A 24,491-nucleotide genomic window follows, 5' to 3' on the forward strand; every position below is an offset into this window, starting at 1 on the left:
TATATTGTTCTAAGGTCACATTATTGGAGTCGCTCGGCATCCATCCTGCTATATCAGCGACGCCTTCACCTGTTTTTGTATTTTTATTTTTTTCCACAAATCACTTTTACCAAGTTCCACACAAACACACACTTCTATACAACCACCATTCCTGAACACAGAGCTGAAAGTATTAATTTTTGTATTCCGCTTTCACTCCACAATATTGCTGAACTGGGAGAGAGAAAAAAAAGTTTCCCCCTTACCTTTTGTGCCGATCGGACTGCAATACTGTTGAGCAAGAGCGGAGAAGGAAGAATCCTTTGTGGAGCATGCACTTTCCCTTCTGAAGAAATCACGTCGGATGGTCACCATTTGTTGGATTTTGTCCACAATTTAGGGAGCGCGTTATCTGCGCCTCACGGCAAAAGCCTTTGCCAATCACCTGTTATCCGATTTACTCACTGCGTGCTCGTTTGATTTCTTCAGATTTAGGAAAATGCAAAGACACTGAAGCAGAAATTAGACTTAGACAGATTGATTGAGTTCAATCACAATTCTTGTTCAAAAAGCTCTGTTTTCAGGAAAGTACAATACAGCGCTGGGCCCTTCAAGAGCGGAAAGTCTCCATTCAGAAAAAGCAAAGTCCAAGGTTGTTAGATCAGTTTTATATTCAGTAGCACATTGTGGGCCGGGATTGATGGGCGATGAGTCTTCGGGGTGGGGCAAGTTCGAAGGAGAGTCTGCTTCCATGGGAGTGGTGCTGATTATGGGCGATTCGGTGTGTAGGTGGGGGGCTGTTGGTGTGTGTGTGTGTGTGTGTGTGGAGGGGGTTGTTGTCTTCCATCCCGTCTCTCGGCCTTGGCGATCATCTTTGGCCGAGTTCTCGGGTGGGGGCTGTTGTCTTCCCTCCCGTCTTTCGGCCTTGGCGATCATCTTTGGCCGAGTTCTCGGGTGGGGGCTGTTGTCTTCCCTCCCGTCTTTCGGCCTTGGCGATCATCTTTGGCCGAGTTCTCGGGTGGCTCCTTCTGGCACCTGCTGGTTTTATCTCCACGTGACCTTCCTGTGAACATTCTCCTCCAATCTTGGACATAGACTATCGTACCTCATTCTTCCAATTGTGTCATCTTGTGCGAATTTATGTTAGCTTTTGGCTGTGACATCATTAATCTATTGCTCTTACCTGACTATGTAAAGTTTGTGCTTTTGATACTTCATGTCTTTGCTTACGTCATTATATTCTTAGTTTAATCATGTTTCCAACCGTATCTTTTCTTTGTTAGGCCAAAATATTTCCCTCTGTGCAGAACGTTCAGTAGTAATCAAAAACTGGCGTCTCGCATTAGTCAAAACACAAGATACAATCAAGTACTGAACGGTCAAGACGACTCTGGCTGTGTCCATGATTCAGAGAAAAAACATCAGGCATGCATTCCACAGTTCCTTAAGGGTCATTAAGCTATTTAGGTAATATATCAAAAGTCATTTGTTATTTCAAAGTCCTCAGAAATATATCAGATCATAAAGTTATAAAAACCTTTCTCATCACCACTTATCAAAAATGTCTAGTTATGTCTTCTTTATTGATTTGGTGTGTAGGTATAATTATATGCTCAAAATATTTCTTTTATTTATTTATTTAATATGTGAATATACTTGTCTGCTTATGTACTTTATTCAATGAGGTTTGAGCATATCTGTTTTTGTAGCGAGGCAGGACTTTTTGTATTTCGACCTCATTCCTTCAATGCTTTCAGTTCTCTTTCGTGAATTCAGTGACGTAACATGTCCATTTGACTCCTAGCAACAGCCTGAGAGTGAAATGCAACGAGACGGCACAAATGAAACCCAATCAAATCATTTGCCCGTTATGAAAACTCATTTCCACGGAGGTGCACTGATGAAATGCAAGTTGACCATCATCAAAGTTTGGCTAACGTCTGAATGAGCTCGGTTCGCGCAGATTAGCTTGGAGTCCTCCATCTTTGTTTCCTTTCCATTGGTTTGATTGGCTCAGATCCAGCGAAGCTCAAAGGCTCCTCAGAATGAGCCGGGGTGGCGCACCCTTCACGTGAGCAGGTTTGATCTGGTCCAAACTCAAGTTAGGAAAAGACTTTGTGTTCACTCGTGTGTGCCATTCTTTGAGTGTCTGTGCGTGTAGATCGGAGGGATTATGTGCGTTGTGTTCACACTTGACAATCAGGCAAAATGTGCTGACTCAGCGCTTGTAACGCTAACATGAAGCGACACGACTCTGCATTCTTCTTCTGAGCAACACACACAAACACACACGCGCATGCACGCACACACACACACACGCACACACACACACACACAGTTGTATAACCAGCAAAACAACTTCACAGGGTGTGCGGATCTATTTGTGTGTGACTTTTTACTTGACATTTTACTTGTTACTTGTAACCTTGATTTGATTCAAATGAACCCTCGTGAGGATAAACTGTTCAGATAATGGCTGGATGAATGGAAAAGAAGAGACTCTGCCAGACTAATTTAGACTTCACACGACGACAATAAATTTTGTTTGAGGCGATGCGAGTGGTTAGGCTTGGCTAGTGTCGACAAAACGGCACTGGACTTTACAGTGGTGTTTGGTGCGGATCAAGATCGGCTACGAATAAGGAAAATGTGCACATGATTGACGCGTATCAATAATTGCCATTAAAAAAAATCGAGTTGCTTCCCCTTCACCAGGAAACGCGTTTACATAAAGTTAAAATTTGCAGCTTGTACTAAGTGAAATATTTAAATGATTGAAAGGTAAAATATGCGATTCTCTTCTTTTTAATTAATGCCATGTTTCAATTGTTTTCCTCAAAGCACTGTTGTTGAATTTACTCAATTTAACTTCCTCAAGTGGCAGCACAAAATTAATTCATCCAAATATATATATATTTTTTTTAGGTAGATGTATCGTCTACTTGTTAAATGTTCTGGAACCAGATACTTTTACGTGTTTTGCGCTGCCATTCGGCGGGATAAAATTGAGTAAATTCAACAAAAAACTTTTTTCGGTGTCGAGTGATTCGACTAGACTGGGCTAAAATGGACGAGGCTAATGTTTTTATGCTACGATCTTGCCGATGTTGGGTGTTTGCTTTCCTGGCCGCCGCCCGCGTCGTTTATTTATTCATATTTTCCTGAGGGCGAGACAGCGCAGACAGCCAATGGCTCGGCGAGACTTGCTTTCCTATGCTTTTGTTTTGGTCTCCGTGTTTTGTTTTGTTTTTGTCCTCCACCTGGTCCTCTTGCCAAGGGCTGGGCAGAGGCCTCGCCCACTCCAACGCCCTTGTCGTCCTCCGCCCCCGAATCGGCGTATAAAAATGCCGCTCTCTCAAGGTAGTCAAACGGACGCGAAGAAGCCAACAGCAAGATAGAACATCATCAGCAACTGCAAAAGGTAAAGTCTGCACGCGGACACAGGATCATTTTAATTATCATTCCGATATATCCATATCTCTTCCGATTGAGTTTTTTTTATGTTTGTGTCAAAACAGTGTGACCAAAAAGAGAAGCAAATGTAAGGAAATGGGAATCACATGAATAAGAAATGATGAGCAACATAAATACCAATTCCTGAGCAACGAGTTTGGCGGGCAGCAGCTACGCCCTGTTGTGTCATATGAGCAATTATCAGCAACCATCACTGGGCAATAATATCTTGCTCTTGCCGCTTAAATGTTGTTAGTCACCTGAATGTTGTTAGTCACTTAAAAGTTGTACAGAGGCTGAGTTCAATAACCGGAGACAAATTCCTTGTTTGGCATGCACAAACAAGAGTGTTGATTTTGTCATGCTGCCGCCAGGTGCCAGCTGACATAGTCGCAACGAGTTTGGCGTGCAGTAGCTACGCTCTGTTGTGTCATATGAGGAATTGTCAGCAACCTGCTCTCCGCTCACAAGAGTGTTGATTTATTCATGCTGCTGCCAGGTGCCAGCCGACATCGTCGCGGTTGCCCGTGTGACAATAGCTATAGAATAGATGGGTGCGACTGGCCAGCAACCTGTTTTTACAACTTTGTTCAGGTGAGGATGCCGACTCACAAAGCATTCCAGTCAGCGGGGAAGCATCCCGGTCTTCAGATTTGGCGCGTGGAGAACCTGGACTTGGGGGAGGTGCCCAAAGAACTGCACGGAAGCTTCTACATGGGAGACTCCTACATCGTCCTCCACACCAACTCCGTGCTGTCTTACAACGTGCACACCTGGATGGGTAATGAGTGGGAATGACTACTGCAGCCCCAAGCAAGCACATGTTTGGGGGGAAATGTTGAGTAAAGTGCCATTTCTCTGTTTGCGCCGCTGTCGGCCGCCACAGGCTCGCAGACGTCCCAGGATGAGAAAATAGCGGCGACCATTTTGATGACACAGCTGGACGGCTCCCTGGGCGGCGCCGCCGTACAGTTCACCGAGCACCAGGGTGAAGAGTCGGTGTCTTTCCTCCAGTATTTCAAACACGGACTCAAGTACCAGGTGGTTCGCTCGCTCAATCGCTGGCGCGTGCCGACGCCAGACGTGACGTGTCACGCCGGCTCACGCAATGCTGCGTTGTTGCCTTTCAGAAAGGGGGCGTGGCTTCAGGCTTCCGTAACGTGGTAACCAACGAAGCAAATATCAAGCGTCTGCTGCACGTGAAAGGTCACCGACAGGTACGCGCCACCGAGGTGGACCTGACCTGGGCCAGCTTCAACAAGGGGGACTGCTTCATTATTGACTTTGGCAAGGTACGGAAACCCCGCCAGCCTCCGCAGCCTTTTTGGTCTGCTTTCCCGCTGCTTATGGCCGGGCGGCCCGTGTTTGATTGACAGGACATCTTCCCCTGGGCGGGCAGCGACAGCAACCGGTACGAGCGGCTGAAGGCCACACAGCTGGCCGTGGACATCCGTGACAACGAGCGGCGAGGACGCGCGGAGCTGCACATCATTGACGAGGGAGATGAGCCCGAGGAGGTCATCAAGGTGATGCTCCGTTTGCTTAAGTCATAGGTCCCTCCCTTGGCACGAGTTCTTCTACTCAAGTATCTGGGCACACCCAAAAGAGCGGCACACTTCTCTCTTTTTTTGTTTATTGTAGCCTGTCCTGTCCTTCCCTATTTGGCCTTTTCTTCTCGAGTCTGCTTTTTATTATTCCAATCCCTTGTATAGATTTCAAGCTATTATCTTGTGCTACTCGATTTTATTCTATGCTACTCTGTTCCACGTTGTCCTTTTCTTGAAATATATGCAGAAATATTCGACTTTGCTCTATTTTCTTCTATTTCACTCCAAAGAATTCAAACGATCCTATTATAGTGTGGTCTACAATATGCCTTTCAACTGTGTCATAGTCAATGCTTTCCTATGCTACCCCAACATGCTCTGTTTGGTTCTGTTGTCTTTTAATCTGTCCTGTTCTATGGGATTTTGCTTGACTCTATTCTATTTTCTATGTCGTATGTCTACTACACTCTTTTCCAGCCTGTTCTGGCTTGTTGAATTCAACTGTGGCTTTTTTTTTTTTTTCTTCTCTCTCTCTCTCCCCCCAGGTTCTGGGACCAAAGCCCGATTTGCCTCCAGGAAGTTCAGACGTGCCTACCACGCAAAAGAGCAGAGGCCCGGCATCTCTCTACATGGTAAGAGCACAATGTAGCATGACACGGCAAACGTGCTGAAAGATATGCAAACGCTCGTTGCTAACATGCAGAGGAGTCTGCTGTCTATAACCGTTTCCCGTGCAGGTGTCGGATGCTTCAGGCAAGATGTCACTGAAGGAGGTGGCTCAGAGGAACCCCTTCAAGCAGGACGTCCTCTCCAGTAAAGAGTGCTACATCCTAGATAATGGCCAAGACAACAAGATCTTCTTCTGGAAAGGTAGCTAGCTAGCTAAGTTTCCAGCAAAGGGTTGACGATGGTAGTCAATGAGTTTTCTAGTTTGTGTGAGGTTCTCAGTTGGTTTTGTAGTTAGTGGGGTGGCAAATGTGCTAGTTTGCAGAGAAATTAGTTGATAAGTGACTGACTTTTTTTTTTTTTTTTTTTTACCAAGTGACTTCATTAGTTTAGTCAGTCTTGACTATTTTGGAGCACATGGCTGGGTTTTAATACCTGACTTAGCACAGTAACCCATGTTAGCGGTTTTCGCGCAGGTCGGGACTCTAACAAGGAAGAGCGTAAAGCCGCGCTTACCATTGCCAATAAGTTCATCACGGACAAGAAGTACTCAGACAAGTGTCAGGTAATGAGTCACTTGCACAGCGTTTGTTCACAAGCTTTTCATTCCCGTGACGCCTAACGTGCAGGTCCAGATCCTGCCGCAAGGGGCTGAGAGCACCCTGTTCAAGGAATTCTTTGAGAACTGGCTAGACAAGGATGAGACCACGGGTCCGTGTCAGGCATACACGGTGGGAAGGATCGCCGTCGTTAAGCAGATCCCCTTTGACGCCTCCAGTCTCCATGGCAACAACCTCATGGCTGCGCAGCACGGAATGGTGGATGACGGATCGGGCAAAGTGCAGGTACTTCCTGTCCCTTGACGCTTCCTCCTGCTCGTTAATGCCGCTTACTTCCTGTTGTTCAGGTGTGGCGCGTGGAGGGCGGCGGCCGTGTTCCTGTGGACGCGTCCTCCCACGGCCAGTTCTTCGGTGGCGACTGCTACTTGCTGCAGTATACTTATAACAGTGGCGGCAGAAACAAGCACATCATCTACATATGGTCTGTTAGTACTTTAGCATTTTGGGTTGGACTTTGAACTTTGGGGAATTTTCCCCCTTCAGGCAAGGAAACAAGTGCTCCAGAGACGAGTTGGGAGCCTCTGCCTTCTTGGCTGTCACCCTGGATGAGTCCATGGGAGGCGTGGCTACACAAGTAAGGCCTTTATTGTGTTGATGTAGCAAATGGACTCTTCAATCACATCTAGGCTAATAAGCAACATTGTTGAGGTGGGCTAGCAAGCGAGGCGCTACGCTAAGCAAGCCGCATGCACAGCTGTTGTGTTGCTGTGGGTGTCCAGGTACGCGTAACTCAGGGCCAAGAACCTCCACACCTGCTGAGCCTGTTCGGGGGCAAGCCCCTGGTCGTACACCTTGGCGGCACGTCCCGCAAGGATGGCCACAGCGAGCCAAGAGCCACTCGCCTCTTCCATATCCGCCAGAGCTCCACCAAGGGCACCCGGGCTGTTGAGGTGGGTGGGGCTGTAATTTGGACTCCTCTCAAGGTGGTGCCATTGAGTGTCACCGACTCCTTCTGGGTTGTTGAGCCTTCTGTTTGCCTTGAACCCCATCGCTCTCCCTGTCTGTGGTCTCAGGTGGCAGCGGACGCGGCTTCTCTCAACTCCAACGATGTCTTTGTGCTCAAGTGGCCCCAGGGGATGTTTGTGTGGAAGGGTCGCGGAGCCACGCCGGAGGAGATGGCGGCCGCCAAACACGTGATCAGCATTCTGGGCGGTGGCACCCCCACCGAGGTGGCCGAGACCAAGGAGCCCGGTCAGCAAAACACAAACAAGCTTAGTGTGAGGCCTTGTTCGCAAACACGCTCTCAAAGGAAAACTGACATAGTGACACTTTGTCATAGCATCAATTCAGGATGACCTCTCATACACTCGACTGAAATGGGCGTTTCAGCTGTGTGAGTGTGCATTGATGCCTGTTGTTGCTGCTGCTGTGTGGGCACCACCAGATAACTTCTGGAAGGTGCTGGGGGGCCGCAAGGACTACCAAACCTCGCTGGTCCTGCAGAACACCAAAGTATGGCAACCCAGACTCTTCGGATGCTCCAACGCCAGCGGACGAATCAACGTGAGGACAAATCCCCTTGTGTTTTATTTCTGGTTGGTTCGGTGGTCGAGTGCTCGTGGCTTTGATCCTCAACCCCGGCGCTCATGTCAAAGTGTCCATGAGCAAGACACCAACCCTGATTTGGTGGGGGGGTGGGGTGTCGTAAAGGGCTACATACGTAGCTGCCGTCCGTTTAGCTTTTCTTTTCTGTAAAGACTATCCCACCCAAGGGAAACCCTGCCTCTCCTCTTCTTGACGTTGCCCTTTGCTGGCGTGCATTTGTTACATTGAAGCGGACGTCTTTGCGCAGGTGGAGGAAGTCCCCGGAGAATTGGATCAGTTGGACCTGGAGACGGACGACGTCATGATTCTGGACACTTTCCTCCAAGTACATCGTCTCAATTTCCTGTTTCTAAATATTGTTGTCGACAAACAAGCATCTGACTTGTTACGGTTTTCTCTTTTGACTGGTCCAGCTCTTTATCTGGATCGGGAAAGATGCCAACGAGACAGAGAAAAAGGGAGCGGCGCGTATCGGTAAGCCCAACGGGACTGTTTGTAATGCAGAATGACAACACGGCGCCCGCCAACTTTTTTTGCGGACCTTTCAGCCGAGGAGTATTTGAAGTCGGACCCATCCGGCCGCCACGGGACTCCTGTCACCACCATCAAACAGGGTGAGGAGCTGCCCTCCTTCACTGGGTGGTTCCAGGCCTGGGACCCTACCTTGTGGGACAAAGACCTCCTGGCAGTCATCGGCGCTCGTTAGTCTGAGGCCAGAGATTGCGCGGCTTGTCTTGTAGTGTTGCCTGCAGTTTAGTGGTGCGTAGTTCAGTAGGCGGAGTCAGCTTGGTGGCTAATCAACTCTTTGACAAAGTAAGGAATGAGGATGTCGGTTACGTTTATGGGAAGAATGGGGAACAAGTCACAATGCCCGCGCTTTTTTTTTTTTTTTTTTTTTTGCTTCGTCCATATCAGCTTCCTTAAAATAGAGTAAAACTGGTAGATTATTATTTTTTTTAACACGTGCAATGTCAGACAAAGTTAATGACATGCAAAAGGCCTGTCATTTTTTCCTGTGGCACACATGAAGAGAATAGAAAAGATGCTATTTGATTCATTCCATGTGTTTTGAAATAACCGAGCCATCATGGAATGGTTTCCACATTGGTTGATGGGATGTGAAAACATGGTGATCTGCTGATCGATGTCACTTTCTGGCAGCAGATCGTTTGAGGAATGCCAGCTTGCTCTCCTCCCTTTTATGTGATTTTGCTTTCAGTGGAATTTAGCTTTCTTTGCCTTGTGCACATTTAGATGGCAAATTTTTTTAGGCTTTTAAATAAACATGGGAACAAATCTTGCTCCAAGCGTGTGTTTGTCACCCGCGTCAGCTCGCGCGTCAGTGCTGAATGGCATTTTGCTGGGATTAAGTGGGGGGAATTAAGGAAGGCAAAAGCCCGCCCACTTGTTCATTGCCCGGCAGACTCGGCGCGCCCGACCGACTTGGACCTGCACGCTGGCCTGTGCTAAAAATGACCCAGAAGGTGGTCCTGATCACGGGATGTTCCTCAGGCATCGGCCTGGCGCTCGCCGCGCGCATCGCCAGGGACGAGAAGAAGCGCTTCATGGGTAAAGTCTGCAAATTGCGTTGTTCATCGTTGACACGATGCTCCGAGCCAGGTTTGCTCTTTTGCGGTTGCTTTGAAATAATTCCAAATCTTGCTTGAAGGTGGCCGCTCTCTGCTAATTTTCAGAGCAACAGTTTGACTCAAAATTGTTACAGGACTGATTGTCCAAAAAAGAATTGCTGAATTCTAGACCAATTGAAAGTTGAGCATTGATACAATGCAATGGAAAGATGCCTCGTTAGACTTTATCAAGTTTTCAAGTATTATTTATACAGCCTCATTAGACTTTATCAAAATCTGGGTGGCGCTATCCAAAAAAACTTCTGCTTTGGATGTGTAGTACATTTTTGAGTAGAATATCAAATGCCAGATATTTTTTTAAAAAGAACAGGTCAGTCGTATTGAACTTTTAGGTCGAGTACGAAAGCTGCGTAGAAGAATCGCTCAGCTTGGTGCATCGCCGACTTGTTGTAGCTGTCATTTTGACTAGGGCTTTGGCAGAGGTGCCATTTCAGTCACGATGCTCGTATTTGCGGAGCTTCAAGGAGCCGCTTGCTGTGAAAAGTTTGACACCCACATGTATGTATGCATGCGTCAGTGTACGCCACCATGAGGAATGTGAGCAAAGGCCAGGCGCTGGTGGAGGCAGCGGGCCGCAGTCTGGGCCGCACGCTAGAGATCAAGCAGCTGGACGTGTGCGACGAGATGTCCATCAAAGCCTGCGTGGACAGCCTCCCCGAGCGCAGAGTGGACGTCCTCAGTGAGTTCATCAAGAAAAACATTTGGCCGACGTTTTGCGCCAAGGCAGCGTGAAAATACACCTTCACTCCATTGTCAGTCAGTAACGCTGGCATGGGGCTGATTGGCCCCATCGAATGCCAGTCGGTGGACGAGATGAAGACGGTGATGGACACCAACTTCTTTGGCCTGGTCAGGCTGCTCAAGGAGATCCTTCCCGACATGAAGCGGCGCAAGAAAGGTCACATCGTGGTCATCAGCAGCGTCATGGGCATCCAAGGTCCCGCCCACCAGTCCAACCAAACCCTTGAAGCAAAACTAATTCCCCTTGCTTCCCCGCAGGGATCCTCTTCAACGACGTCTACGCCGCATCCAAGTTTGCTGTGGAGGGATTCTGCGAGAGTTTAGCAGTGCAAGCGCTCAGGTTCAATCTCAAGTAAGTTCTAAGAAGGCTCCTTACGCTTACGCTGCTCTCAAGCAGAGGCTGGCCTCAACTTTGGGGTGTCCCCACAATTTTGTCCAAGTTGCAAATTCTCTTCCCATTTCCTGGACGTCGCTCTTATCTTTTGGTCCAAAGTTTATATTATATGAACATTTTCTCCCCTTTTACAGCATCAGCCTGATCGAGCCGGGTCCGGTCATCACAGAGTTTGAGCGAAAGGTGTACGAAGAAGGACTGAAAACGAACCTGAGCAATGCTGACGCAGTGACCGCAGATATGTTCACCAACATCTACCTGAAGAACTACAAGCAAATTTTCGAGACACTGGGACAAACGGCAGAGGATGTGGCTGAGGTAGGGGCCTCCCTTCCCGGTGCGACTCCTCTCGGGATTTCAGGGACGTCTGCCTGGAGGGCCTCCGGGAGCGCTTTGGTCAGAGTAACCTATCAAACTGTCTCCTGAAGAAGCGTCGTTGGAGCGGCTGGGGGAGCGCCCAGTGCGGCCATTGGCCTTCTTGTCTTAACCGAAGCCCGTATTCTTGGTGTCTCCTCAGCACACGGTAAGGATCATGACGTCGGACAACCCTCCGTTCCGCCATCAGACCAACACGCTGTACACGCCCATGACCACGCTCAAGTACGCCGACCCCAACGGCGACCTGCCCATTGACACCTTCTACAAGATGGTCTTTGAGCACGACAAGATCTTCAGCGCCAGCCTCAACTTTCTCAAGCTGCTGCGTTGGAGGAGCAGACGCAGCTTCACGCTGGACAAAAGCAGTTAACTGACTGACCTGTTGCTGGAGGGAGCCAGTCAATTCCAGTCCTCGCCGAAACGTGTGCTTGTTTTTAGTGGGCGCGGCAGCCTGCCCGGAGCAGCCAGCATTTAGGAAGCTTGCCGCCGCCAGAGTGCGAATCGGTGGATGCATGAATATTGTATCGCCTGTCAAGTGTCGACAAAAAGCGCCAGATAAAACCAAACCAGCTTTATTATTAGGAGCATACTTTGCTTTCTCTGCAAATCGAACAAATATAAAGTCAATACAGATATGAAGACATATTTGTAAATGTTAATAAATGGAGAATAGATTATAATTTATCATATTAGAACACATGATCAATGGTTACATTAAAATGTGTCATATTAAAAACCTAAAATTAAATCGGTTGAACATTGAAAGAGCTTCCCTCCTGTTTTGTGTGTCAGCACAACAGGGATTGTATGTGATTATGTATTTAAACTAATCTGAGAACCACCTCTCTTCTTATGTCACAGAGGAATGATATCCAAAAAAGGTGTTGTGGTAAACAGGTTACAGAGTCCCTGTTAGCTAGAATATCAATGTGCTCATATTTCATTGATTAAAGTGTACAAGCATACATTTACATCCACACAATGATTGATTAAAATGCACAAGTGTCACGAACGAATGGAAATGGCGACCAAGTGCAGCTTGGACCAGGGTTTATTGAAAAACACAAACTAACAGACTCGGCAACTGACATGACTTAACAAAACCTAACAACGAGACTGACCAAAAAGACGTGAAACAAAAAGACCGGGTGACATTACCAATGACGGGAACCAAAAAGACATCATGACATGAACACACAACAATGAACCGAACGGGGAGTGAGGGGCAGACAGGACTTATATACACGACAGGTAACAAGAGGCAGGTGGGAATAATCAAACTCATCATGGGCACACAGGAAGGGAGGGGCGAGCACACAGACAGAAACCAAGACAACCAACACTTCGTGGAACAGCTGGGGCTAAGGCGTGACAACAAGTATGTCTAGGAATGTTTAGAAGTTATTCAAACACATTCCCAAAAAATGTCTAAGAATAGAAGTTGTACAAGTAAAGTGATTTCTATATTAGAATATATACTTGTGCATTTTACTCTGGACTCTGGTAGCTATTTCCTACAATGACTTGGTCACAAACGCTTCAGGTCGGTGACCCCCCCAAATTATTGTTTTATCCATCCATCCCTCGGACCCTGCTTCATCCATCCATCTGTCTGTCCATCCTTCTAATTACTGTTTTAACCCCACAAAATTAGTCCAGTTTAACAAGAGGGATACAAAGAGGCTCAAAGGCCATCAACGACGTGACTTTCCTGCTCTTGGTATGCCACCATGATCCGATATTGTTCCCCAGCAGTGCTAGTGCTAAAGCGAACAATTTCAGAGGGCGTGTTCGTCAATAATCTCAAAATGCATTCTGGATTTCCGAACAGTGTGACCAGACGTCCTCTTTTTCCCGGACATTTCCTACTTTTGAGTCCTAAAAAATGTCCGGGGGGAGTTTCAATAATCGTCCGGGATATTGTTGGACTGACTCAAACATAATACATGTACAGTACATTGTCAATAGAATTGCCACACCATTCCATTTCACTCAATTCCAGGTTTTTCTGTATCGTTCGCAAATAAGTCACGCCCTTCTCCTCAAATCTAGTCACTTTGCTACGAAGTAGGAGGGGCTGGCCAGTCTACACCGAGTGTTGGTTTACAAGCAATGCCGAAACGAAAATGCACGTTCGCGGAGAAGTTGAATAAAAAAGATTCCCGTACTTTCGTCAGGGTTGTGATCCTAATGAAGCTGAGTGGTTGACATGCAAGGCAGGTACTTACGTGTCTCTGGCAAATAAAGGTGCCAACGCACCCCGCAAGAGGAGGACTGAAGAGGAGCCCTTTGTTTTTTCTTCAAATGCTGCACCGATGGCTACGGAAGAGGATTAGGAGATGGCCGTATATCTTTTGTCTTGTTTTACTTAGTGTTCCACTATAAAACTAAAAAATGACAGTGTACACATGTTTTTGTTAGTGTAAATATGTTTTTGTTATTGTATACATGTTGTTTTGTGTTATTCGGGCCAATAATTGCAATTGCTATACAAACACCATATCATTTGTGTTATAATATATGACACAAATGAGCCCCCCTAAAAAAAAAATTTTTAAAAATGGCCCCGCCCCCTCAAAATGACCGCGCCCCATCCAAAAAAAGGTGTCCTATTTTTCAGAAACCCAAATCTGGTCAATCTACGAACACCCCCTGGTTAACTCCGACCGCTCGGAAACTCAGAGTTGCTCAGATTTGTCGCTCAATCTATAGAATGGACGAACAATATAAAGCCACAAGCGGCCATTTTACGCTGCAAATTTGTGAACCTGACTAATTTGAAAACATTGGTTTCTCCTTGATTTCTCCTTAAATATTGGCCCGCACCATGTTGTCAGAACAATCAAAATTGAAACGTAAGCAAAGCCCATAGGGACACATTGGCTGCAAAACCTGGCCGCTGGAGGGCACAGTTCATGATACCGAGGTTAAACACTGATGCAAAAAGTGACGTTGGTTCTTTGAGATACTCTTCGTGAACCCATGCAGGGATCCCATCCTGAAAAGCGCACTGATTATTGTGTTTTCAGTGGGCAAAACAGTTGTCAGTAACAGTGTCAAAGTAAGACGGCTATCCTCTAGCTTTAGCCACGAGGGCTCTACGTCTTCTATTTAGTATTAGTAGCTTGCCTGCGCAACTTCCCGTTTCCTGTCTTGTATTTGTCATATCCGCACAAATGTCGGAGGAGTACATTTTGAAAGTAGTCAACGGCAGACTCTGCCAGTTATTCGACCTTTGACACGGTTAATTGATTAGTTTACTATTAAACTCGCTAGCGACGTCCTTTAATCGACTTCCCGGTGGCACCGGCCCAACCGGGAGTTCCGTGTGAGCGAGCTGCTCCATTGTTCGCCGGTCAGTCTTAGCTTAGCCTAGCTTTAGCCATGCTCTCGGGCGGCGGCGCTGTTGTAGGTCTGCTGGACGCGTTCAGCTACTAAGACTCCTGTTTTTCGCTTCGTGGCTTGACGGTTTCCGCTCCTCCACCACGTCGAGCCGCCGTCGTTATATTTGATCGTTGACTCTTGTGCTGATGTTGTGCGGAGCCGTTTCGCTCTCTGTTGCGGCGTCAGCGTAACCTCCGTTAGCCGCAGGGCGGGCGGCGCCAGACTGGACAGAGGTTTAGGGACTTTGGCTTGTGGCTTAGTTGTTTGCTTGTTTTGTTCGTGCGATGGCTTCGTCGTCCGGCACCGACGACGACCTGACCATACCGCGCGCCGCCATCAACAAGATGATCAAAGAGACGCTGCCCAACGTGCGCGTGGCCAATGACGCGCGCGAGCTGGTGGTCAATTGCTGCACCGAGTTCATCCACCTCATCTCCTCCGAGGCCAACGAGATCTGCAACAAGTCCGACAAGAAGACCATTTCGCCCGAGCACGTCATCAACGGTAAGGGAACTCCCCTGCTAGACTGTCGTCGTGCCGTCACTGGCCGTCGAGGCCCTGGGATCCCCCTCGCGACTATACGTGAGTGGGATGAAACCGCTCCCAAAAGGCTTCTGCTTGGCTCGCTTCAACTTGCGGATACAAATATGTTACTGCGACGTTGATGTCGAGGAGCAACAATTCACAACTATTTGTATACTTGCAATCAAGAAACTACTACTTTGAGTGTAGTCAGTTGACAATTTAAGGGGATAAACTTTGAATGGTTGTGCTGCTTGTCACTTGTGGAGACAGGCAGCAAATGCAGCGTTTTATGCTTGTGAGGTGGGAATTTTTGGTGCTTAAGCCACCCCGCAATTGCACTCGCTCACGCCTCGTCCCTCAGATCAAAACGTTTGTCGCCCCACAGCGCTGGAGAGCCTGGGCTTTGCTTCCTACATCACGGAGGTGAAGGACGTGCTGCAGGAGTGCAAGACAGTGGCCCTGAAGAGGAGGAAGGCCAGCTCCCGCCTGGAAAACCTCGGCATCCCTGAGGAGGAGCTGCTCCGGCAACAGCAGGAGCTCTTTGCCAAGGTAAGTCTGATGAGCGGGACAAGCACCTTGGGACTCCCCGTCCCTCGCCAGCTTTCACATGCCAAGTGTGACAAGCTGTGTGGAGAACTGCCTTACAGTACCACAATCCATTGGCATCTTTGAACATAGCAGGTGTCCAGCTCACCAGGCACACAATTTTTTAGTTTTTTTTTTTTTTTGCATGGCAGGGGGATTGATGTGATGTATGTGCGTGCAGGCGCGGCAGCAGCAGGCCGAGCTGGCCCAGCAGGAGTGGCTGCAGATGCAGCAGGCGGCGCAGCAGGCCCAGATGGCAGCGGCGGCCAGCGCCACCCAGCAGGCCGGTTCCTCTCAGGACGAAGACGAGGACGAAGACATGTGAGATGGGAAGGGGGGCATACGGGGTTGGGGGCAGATACCAGTGCAACATGCCCTCAAGGATGGACGGAAAGTGCGGGGGAAGACTTACTCGAAGACTTTGATTTCCTGCCGCCTCTTTTTCAAATTATCTTACCTTTTGGATGTTTGGAGACTTTTTCTCCCACCTGACAAAAACGTTGACGTGTCAGTGTTACTGAGTGCCGTCAGCCAAGATGGCCGCCGGCCTGACATCTGGCATGTTGTTGATGTGATGTCAGGTGAGGAGGATGCTTTGTGTCCACTTGCTCATTCCACAAACTTCTTGAAGCAATAAATTCTTTCTCTTTTTTTACACCTCCACCGCTGCCACACACTCTCCCTTTTTCTTCGTGTGCTGGCTAATCCAAACGTCCTGTCAAAGTGATTGCCAGGTCTTTTCAGAGCAGCTTATCAGCAGCAGTCCTAGGTGGACTGAGAGGACGTGGAGCTCGGTTTAAGATTTTGTTACGATTGACAGGCTTGCATCGACACATTTGATATATCCAGGCGTCTACGTTTAGGGCAGGGGTCGGCAACCCACGTCTCAGAGCTGCATGCGGCTCTTTGGCGCCGCCTTAGTGGCTCCCTGGAGCTTTTTTTAAAAAGGTATGAAAATGGAAAAAGATGAGAGGGAAAATATATTTTCTATTTTAGTATAGTTTCTGTAGCAGGGAAACTCGAGAAAAACATTCTCAACATTTTCCAATGCTGTAAATTGTGTAGAATACATATTAAATTTCAAAACATCTGTCAACGGAGATTTGCGTCATAAACTGCGACACACGTTTCTTGCAACTCGGTGTGTTGCGTCGATGGTGGCTGTTGTAAATAAACCGTTGGGTGTGTGATGAGCGATGGATCCCAAAGGGAAAAAGAGAACGATAGCTGAGGAGAACAGAGGATTCAACAGTTCTTGGACCGAATCATTTGCTTTCATTGCCAATTCGGAAGAGTTGCCAACATGTTTGCTCTGTGATGAGAAGTTGTCAAACAACAAAAAGAGTAATGTAGAAATTTTCAGGGAAGGCATGCTGCATTTGCAGCCGAGTACCCAGCTGGGAGTGAGAGAAAAAATTTGATTGCATTACTGCTGGAGAAATTAGAGGACCGCAAGGATAGATTTAAAAAATGGATTGCATCTCCAAATTCCACCACGACTACTACAGATGAGAGCTTGCAGTCCTGCGTGAAGATTACAGTTACATTTTACATGCCCGATGTTGAGAAGCTGTCCAGTGATGTCTGAAAACATAAGTCACATTAAATGGGTAAGAACAAAATCCTGTCATATATATCGGCACATATTTTGTATCAAAGGGCTGTTTTTATAAAGTTATTTCAGATTTTATTTTTGTCAATATATATTTGGAATGACAGGAATTTTACTGTTTAGTTGCTCAGATCCGAGAATGGCTGCGTTGTATTGTGCGTGTCAAAAGAGGATGCTGCTGCATTTTTTTCTTGCACTGACTTACTTGGCCTTTGCACAAAACCAAAGGGAAGGGGATAATGCACAGACATTAAGTTAAAACTATTATTTTATATTCATTGCCTTTTTAAAGGGCTGCTGTTTTATTGCACTCTGTTGCCCAAATAAAGGGGGGGATTTTATTTCCATGGGGAGTTCTGAAGTTGTAGGAAGCCTATTGTGCACGTTCCATTGTTTTTTTCGAATCCTCAAAGTAAAAATGACATTAAAACAAATTTCTTCATTATTCATCAATGCAATTGTTGGATTTTGTCCACAATTTAGGGAGCCCGCTATCAGCGCCTCACGGTAAAAGCTATTACCAATCACCTGTTATCCAGTTTACTCACTGCGTGCTTGTTTGATTTCTTTAGATTTAGGAAAATGCTAAGACACTGAAGCAGAAATTACACTTACACAGGTTGGTTGAGTTCAATCACAATTCTTGTTAAGAAAGCTCTGTTTTCAGGAAAGTACAATACAGCGCTGGGCCCTTCGTGCGACCATGCTCAAGAGCAGAAAGTCTCCATTCAAAAAGGCAACGTTCAAGGTTCTTTGATCAGCTTATATTCAGTTGCACTACATGTTTGTATTTAGATAATATAAAAAAAATATATAGATTTTTAAATAGAACAACTTGTGGGCCGAGTTTGATGGGTGATGAGTCTTTGGGGTGGGGCAAGTTTGCAGCAGAGTTTGATTCCATGGGAGTGGGTGCTGGTTCGGTGAGCGCTGGTTCCGTGGGGTTGGGTGCTGATTATGGGCGATTCGATGTGTGTGGGGACTGTTGCTTTCCATCCCATCTTTCGGCCTTGGCAATCACCTTTTCCTCCTGGCGTTCTCCCTCTGTCACCTCTGCTGGTTTTATCTCCAAATGACCTTCCTGTAAACATTCTCCTCCATTCTTGCACATACACTGTCGCACCTCATCCATTCATCATTCTTGCAATTTTGTCATTTTGTACGGAATTATGTGAGTTTTGGGCTGTGACATCTTCAATTTATTGATGTTCCCTGACTATGCAAAGTTTGTACTCAACACTTACCATGTTTTTGTTTGTTTGTTCTTTTGATACTCCATGTACTTGCTTACGTCATCATATTCTTAGTTTAATCATGCTTTCAACCATATCTTTTCTTTGCTAGGCAAAATATTTCCCTCTGTCCAGAACGTTCAGTAGTAATCGAAAACTGGCGTCTAGCAGTCAAAACATAAGATACAATCAAGTACTAAACATTTTTAGACCACTTTGGCAGTGTCCGTGATTTAGAAAATCACCAGGGATGCATTAAACAGTTCCTTAAGCTCTTCATTAAGCTATTCAGGCAATATATCAAAAAAACATTTGTTATTTCAAAGTGCTCAGAAATCTATATCAGATCATAAAGTTATAAAAACCTTTCTCATTACCACATATTAAAAATGTCTAGTTATGTCTTCTTTCTTGATTTGGTGTTTAGGTATAATTATATTCTTAAAATGTTTCTTTTATTTATTTAATATGTGAATATACTTTTCTGCTTATCAAAGTCAAAGTCAGCTTTGTCAATTTCTCCACATGCCAAAGACACACAAAGAAACCGAAATTTCGTTCCCCCCTATCCCACGGTGACAGGTGACAAGACATGGCCCACAATAGACAATCAAGTAAAACAAGTAAACAGCAGCGTGCTGAATAAATAATGAATAAATAACACAACAAATAAATAAATAGGAGCAAAAAGGAGCAAGTGAGCGTACAGCAGACATTCTAGAAAAATAGCGCAACAGTGCCGCACGCTACACAGAAGGGGGTAGCGAGTTCAGGGTCCTAACAGCCTGGAGAAAGAAGCTGTTGGCGAGTCTGGTGGTGCGGGAGCGCAGGCTCCTGTACCTCTTCCCAGAGGGCAGAAGGTCAAACAAAGAGTGAGCCGGGTGACTCATCACTCGCAATCGAGGTTGCCTTGCGGGCGAGATGGGAGGTGTAGATGTCCTTCAGGGAGGGGAGCGAAGCACCATTAATCTTACCAGCCGTATTCACTATGCGCTGCAGGGCCTTCAAGTTCTGTTCAGTGCAGTTACCACCAAATCATTTTCAACAATGAATTTTCGGTCGAAGCAGGAGCTCATCAGTAAAGGAAGACCAACTCAAAGTCAAAGTCAAAGTCAGCTTTCATTGTAAAACGAAATGTAAAAAAGAAAAACGAATGTAAGTGCCGTGAAAAAGTCACTGGAGAAAAACAACGGGCTCATATTTCACAACAGTGACATATTGCATTCATTATGCACATCAAGAAGAAAAAAAAGCATAGCATTTATGCAACATTGTTGTCCAAACTTACATAAGTGTGGTACATAAGTGTGTTGTGTAACTGCAGAAGGCATCCAACGTGTCATCTTGAACGGGAACCTCTCCAGCGCATCCACAAGGTCTCCTGCCTGTGGGACATGCCTGGAACAATTCCCCGGGAAGGCATCCAGGAGCCTTCTTGATGAGATGCCCGAGCCACCTCATCTGGCCCCAGCTCCTCGCAACGTGGAGGAGCAGCGGCTCTACTCTCAGTCCCTCCTGGATGACCGAGCTTCTCATCCTCTCTCTATGGGAGAGCCCGGACACGCTGCGGAGGAAACTCTTTTCAGCCACTTGTATCCGTGAGCTTGTTCTTTCATAGGTGAGGGTAGGGGCGTAGATTGACGAGTAAATTGAGAGCTTTGCCTTATAGCTCAGCTCTCTCTTCATGACGAAGGACCGGTACAGAGTCCACATCACGGCTGACACTGCACCGATCCGCCTGTCGATCTCACGCTTCATCCTGCCCTCACTTGTGAACAAGACCCCAAGATACTTGAACTCCTCCACTTGGGGCCTCCCAATCACGCTCTTCCAGGTCTCACTATCATTGTCCACGTGAGCATTGAAGTCACCCAGCAGAATGATGGAGTCCCCAGAAGGATCGTTATATATTGCAATCATTACAAACATCAAGAGGGAAAAAAAAAGCTTAGCACTTATACAACTTTGTTGTGCAAACTTACATAAGTGTGGATAAGTGTATTGTGTAACTGCAGAAGACATCCAACGTGTTTGTTTTCCAAAGTCCTTGACATCTTGAACGGGACCCAGTCTCAGCAAAAAGGGGCCGCGTTGCAGCTTCGTGTTTGGCGTGCGAGCACACTGGGCGTTTGATCTCCAGAAACTGTTGATACTGCCGGAAGACATCATTGGTGGTTCATTCGGGAACGTTTCTCTAGCCCATGGGTGTCAAACTCAAGTCCCGGGGACCAGATACGGAACGCCATATTATTTTATGTGGCCAACGAAGATAAATGGTACATCAACTTCATGTATCAATACTAAAATTACAATTTGTCTTCATTTAAAAAAAAATATTAATAATATATATTAATAGTATAAATGACATACAGAAAATAATGTATAAGTTATATAAATATAATATATAATATTTATAATATAAATATAAATGTGTGTATGTAACATTTGTAGATGTAGCTAATGTATGCATACTGTAAATGTTTTTAGAACTCTTTTATTATTATAACAACTTTTTTATTAACAACTTTTTTAGTGTATATACTGTAAATATGTTTTTAGAACTCTTTTATTATTATAACAATGGTTTTTACAACAAGGTACAATACTGTAAGTATGTTTTTAGAACTCTTACTATAACAACTTTTTTATAATAAGGTGCAAGTGTACGTGCTGCGATTGTGTGGGTACTCCCTGCCTTCTGCTGGCGTGCGGGCAACTATAGTGCCATAATTCCTCAGTTTAGAATTTCTATGTTAAATCTATGATTTTTTGGGGGACGGAAATCCGCGATGAACTGAAGCCGCGGTAAATGAAGCGCGATGTAGCGAGGGATTACTATATACTAGTAAGTAAGTCATGTGTTAATGATCAAGTAATATTTTTTTAATAAATCCACATATAAGTTACTCCTGATTATAAATTGCACCCCCGGACAAACTGAAAAAAACTTATAGTCCGGAAAATACGGTAATTATTCTTTCTCATCTTTTTCAGTAAATCATCGTATAGCAACATTTGTATTATTCCAAGTTCCTGTCCATGGATTCTGCATCCTAATATAGAAAATATGATTTTCTTTGATGCACAAAATGTGTTTAAGAAATAAAAATGTTGATTTTCTACAAAAGGAAACCAATTGGTTGTTCATTATTAAGTGAAATGTCTTATTTTCTCTTGTATTTTTATAATTGCTCTTTAACTAAGCTAAATTACGATTTTTACGATTATTCGATTGATTGATGGAATATTCGGTAGAATATTCGATTCCTAAAATATTCGATAGCTGCAGCCCTAAAGCGCGGCACTGATTTTTCATATCTCATTCACTACTTTGAGTCATAGAATCATTATATTTCTGTACTTAATGCGCTGAGTTAGCTCAGAATAGAAATTCCAATCAACTTGAGTTTCTTATTGTGCCGAGCAAAATGACTGTATAGGGGACAGACATTCATTTTGCTAGGCGTTTTTCCCTGTAAAAAAAAAACTTTCCATTTTCAACATTTCTTAACACAGCACAATATATCGTCCATGTCGCAAAAATTCACACCTTCCCCAAATCCCACATTTTGAAGTAATTGAAAAGAAGACACAGTATTTGTCTGAATTTGCTCTTTGCCACGATTGCCCCCCAAATCAGTTCCCGCATGTGCATGTGCTCGTAAACGAGGAGGCGTGTTGCGCTGCTGTGGTGGTGGCTTGACATTCTTTGGATTGGAGCAAACACTGCTAATTAGGAACAGGCCTGAGCGTGTGTAGGCTATTCTTATCTAACTACATGTCACCGCGTGGCCTTGTCCTTGTCTTGGCCCATCTTGTTAGCATGTTTAGCATCGTCATTCACTCACATTTTTGATGTGTCAAAACAAGACAAGGAGTGATCGCATGACATTAGTGACACATTTCATTCTCGCACTTGAGGAACTCAGGCAGTGGAGCGAGTCAATCAGCGGCCGGGGCGTCGGCAGTTCCAACCCATCTCTGACCGAGTCATGTGTTGTGTCCCTGCGCAAGACATGTAAGAAAATTGAGAAAGTGTTCTTGATTTGCTTAGCTGATAAAACTGAGTATTAAGATAGTTACACCCTTACTTCTTTGCTTCCTTTTTTTTTTTTACTTTGTGACCTTTCTTCCAAGTTTCCTTCCTTCCTTGTTTCCATGCTTCCTTATTCGCTAGCTTTCTTCCTTTGCTGCTGTTGTGTGTTGTGGATGATGTCGTTGTTTAGCCAGGAAAAACAAAGATGTGGAGTAACAGTTGGTTCTTTATTGGCAAGATCTTGGGTTGTTTAATGGTAGTTAGATGAAACAATGCCCTCCCTCTCCAGGTCAGATGTACGTGCTGCGATTGTGTGGGTACTCCCTCCCTTCTGCTGGCGTGCGGGCAACTATAGTGCCATAATTCCTCAGTTTAGAATTTCTATGTTAAATCTATGATTTTTTGGGGGACGGAAATCCGCGATGAACTGAAGCCGCGGTAAATGAAGCGCGATGTAGCGAGGGATTACTGTATACTAGTAAGTAAGTCATGTGTTAATGATCAAGTAATATTTTTTTAATAAACCCACATATAAGTTACTTCTGATTATAAGTCGCACCCCCGGCCAAACTGAAAAAAACTTATAGTCCGGAAAATGCGGTAATTATTCGTTCTCATCTTTTTCAGTAAATCGTTGTATAGCAACATTTGTATTATTCCAAGTTTCTGTCCATGGATTCGGCATCCTAATATAGAAAATATGATTTTCTTTGATGCACAAAATGTGTTTAAGAAATAAAAATGTTGATTTTCTACAAAAGGAAACCAATTGGTTGTTCATTATTAAGTGAAATGTCTTATTTTCTCTTGTATTTTTATAATTGCTCTTTAACTAAGCAAAATTGCGATTTATACGATTATTCGATTGATTGATGGAATATTCGGTAGAATATTCGATTCCTAAAATATTCGATAGCTGCAGCCCTAAAGCGCGGCACTGATTCATATCTCATTCACTACTTTGAGTCATAGAATCATTATATTTCTGTACGTCATGCGCTGAGTTAGCTCAGCACATGGAGAATAGAAATTCCAATCAACCTGAGTTTCTTATTGTGCCGAGCAAAATGACTGTATAGGGGACAGACAGTCATTTTGCTAGGCGTTTTTCCCTGTAAAAAAAAACTTTCCATTTTCAACATTTCTTAACACAGCACAATATATCGTCCATGTCGCAAAAATTCACACCTTCCCCAAATCCCACATTTTGAAGTACTTGAAAAGAAGACACAGTATTTGTCTGAATTTGCTCTTTGCCGCGATTGCCCCCCCAAATCAGTTCCCGCATGTGCATGTGCTCCTAAACGAGGAGGCGTGTTGCGCTGCTGCAGTGGTGGCTTGACATTCTTTGGATTGGAGCAAACACTGCTAATTAGGAACAGGCCTGAGCGTGTGTAGGCTATTCTTATCTAACTACATGTCACCGCGTGGCCTTGTCCTCGTCTTGGCCCATCTTGTTAGCATGTTTAGCATCGTCATTCACTCACATTTTTGATGTGTCAAAACAAGACAAGGAGTGATCGCATGACATTAGTGACACATTTCATTGTCGCACTTGAGGAACTCAGGCAGTGGAGCGAGTCAATCAGCGGCCGGGGCGTCGGCAGTTCGAACCCATCTCTGACCGAGTCATGTGTTGTGTCCCTGCGCAAGACATGTAAGAAAATTGAGAAAGTGTTCTTGATTTGCTTAGCTGATAAAACTGAGTATTAAGATAGTTACACCCTTACTTCTTTGCTTCCTTTTTTTTTTTTTTTTACTTTGTGACCTTTCTTCCAAGTTTCCTTCCTTCCTTGTTTCCATGCTTCCTTATTCGCTAGCTTTCTTCCTTTGCTGCTGTTGCGTGTTGTGGATGATGTCGTTGTTGAGCCAGGAAAAACAAAGATGTCGAGTAACAGTTGGTTCTTTATTGGCAAGATCTTGGGTTGTTTAATGGTAGTTAGATGAAACAATGCCCTCCCTCTCCAGGTCAGATGGTTTTATACTGCCCGGAAAAGGCGGGAAAGTGTCACCTGACCATTTGGTATCTATGAGTGTGGGGGAGTCTCGCCCGCGCGTGTGTGTGTGTGTGTGTGTGTGTGTATTGGACGGTTTACACAGTTCTGTGTGCTGTATCTGTGTTCTGATTGAGCAGTTATATTTATA

At 45.3% G+C, this 24,491-nt stretch overlaps 3 protein-coding genes across 4 annotated transcripts; all 3 read left to right on the forward strand.

Moving 5' to 3' along the window:
- The first annotated feature begins 3,233 nt into the window (after positions 1-3,233).
- scinla (scinderin like a) lies at positions 3,234-9,106 on the forward strand. The gene is made up of 17 exons (XM_049720844.2): positions 3,234-3,400; positions 4,027-4,213; positions 4,319-4,473; positions 4,563-4,724; positions 4,809-4,958; positions 5,525-5,611; positions 5,717-5,849; positions 6,122-6,210; positions 6,275-6,490; positions 6,553-6,686; positions 6,749-6,839; positions 6,985-7,155; positions 7,279-7,456; positions 7,650-7,768; positions 8,058-8,135; positions 8,224-8,284; positions 8,359-9,106. Exons 2-17 carry the CDS (start codon positions 4,033-4,035, stop codon positions 8,514-8,516), a joined length of 2,163 nt encoding a protein of 720 aa, XP_049576801.1. The 5' UTR covers positions 3,234-3,400; positions 4,027-4,032; the 3' UTR covers positions 8,517-9,106.
- A 128-nt stretch (positions 9,107-9,234) lies between these two features.
- On the forward strand, positions 9,235-11,737 carry zgc:109982 (uncharacterized protein LOC553564 homolog). 2 transcript variants are annotated; one of them, XM_049721057.1, is made up of 6 exons: positions 9,235-9,379; positions 9,977-10,138; positions 10,217-10,396; positions 10,459-10,552; positions 10,729-10,912; positions 11,112-11,737. In XM_049721057.1, exons 1-6 carry the CDS (start codon positions 9,283-9,285, stop codon positions 11,340-11,342), a joined length of 948 nt encoding a protein of 315 aa, XP_049577014.1. In that variant the 5' UTR covers positions 9,235-9,282; the 3' UTR covers positions 11,343-11,737. The 2 variants fall into 2 exon arrangements, with proteins under 2 accessions (XP_049577014.1, XP_049577004.1); XM_049721047.1 differs by having other exon boundaries at positions 9,260-9,430.
- A 1,317-nt stretch (positions 11,738-13,054) lies between these two features.
- Positions 13,055-16,129, forward strand: dr1 (down-regulator of transcription 1). The gene is made up of 3 exons (XM_049721122.2): positions 13,055-14,860; positions 15,267-15,430; positions 15,648-16,129. Exons 1-3 carry the CDS (start codon positions 14,641-14,643, stop codon positions 15,789-15,791), a joined length of 528 nt encoding a protein of 175 aa, XP_049577079.1. The 5' UTR covers positions 13,055-14,640; the 3' UTR covers positions 15,792-16,129.
- The last annotated feature ends 8,362 nt before the right edge of the window (positions 16,130-24,491 follow it).

The sequence above is a fragment of the Syngnathus scovelli genome, chromosome 10 (assembly GCF_024217435.2).
Source record: "Syngnathus scovelli strain Florida chromosome 10, RoL_Ssco_1.2, whole genome shotgun sequence".
Classification (NCBI taxonomy): domain Eukaryota; kingdom Metazoa; phylum Chordata; class Actinopteri; order Syngnathiformes; family Syngnathidae; genus Syngnathus; species Syngnathus scovelli.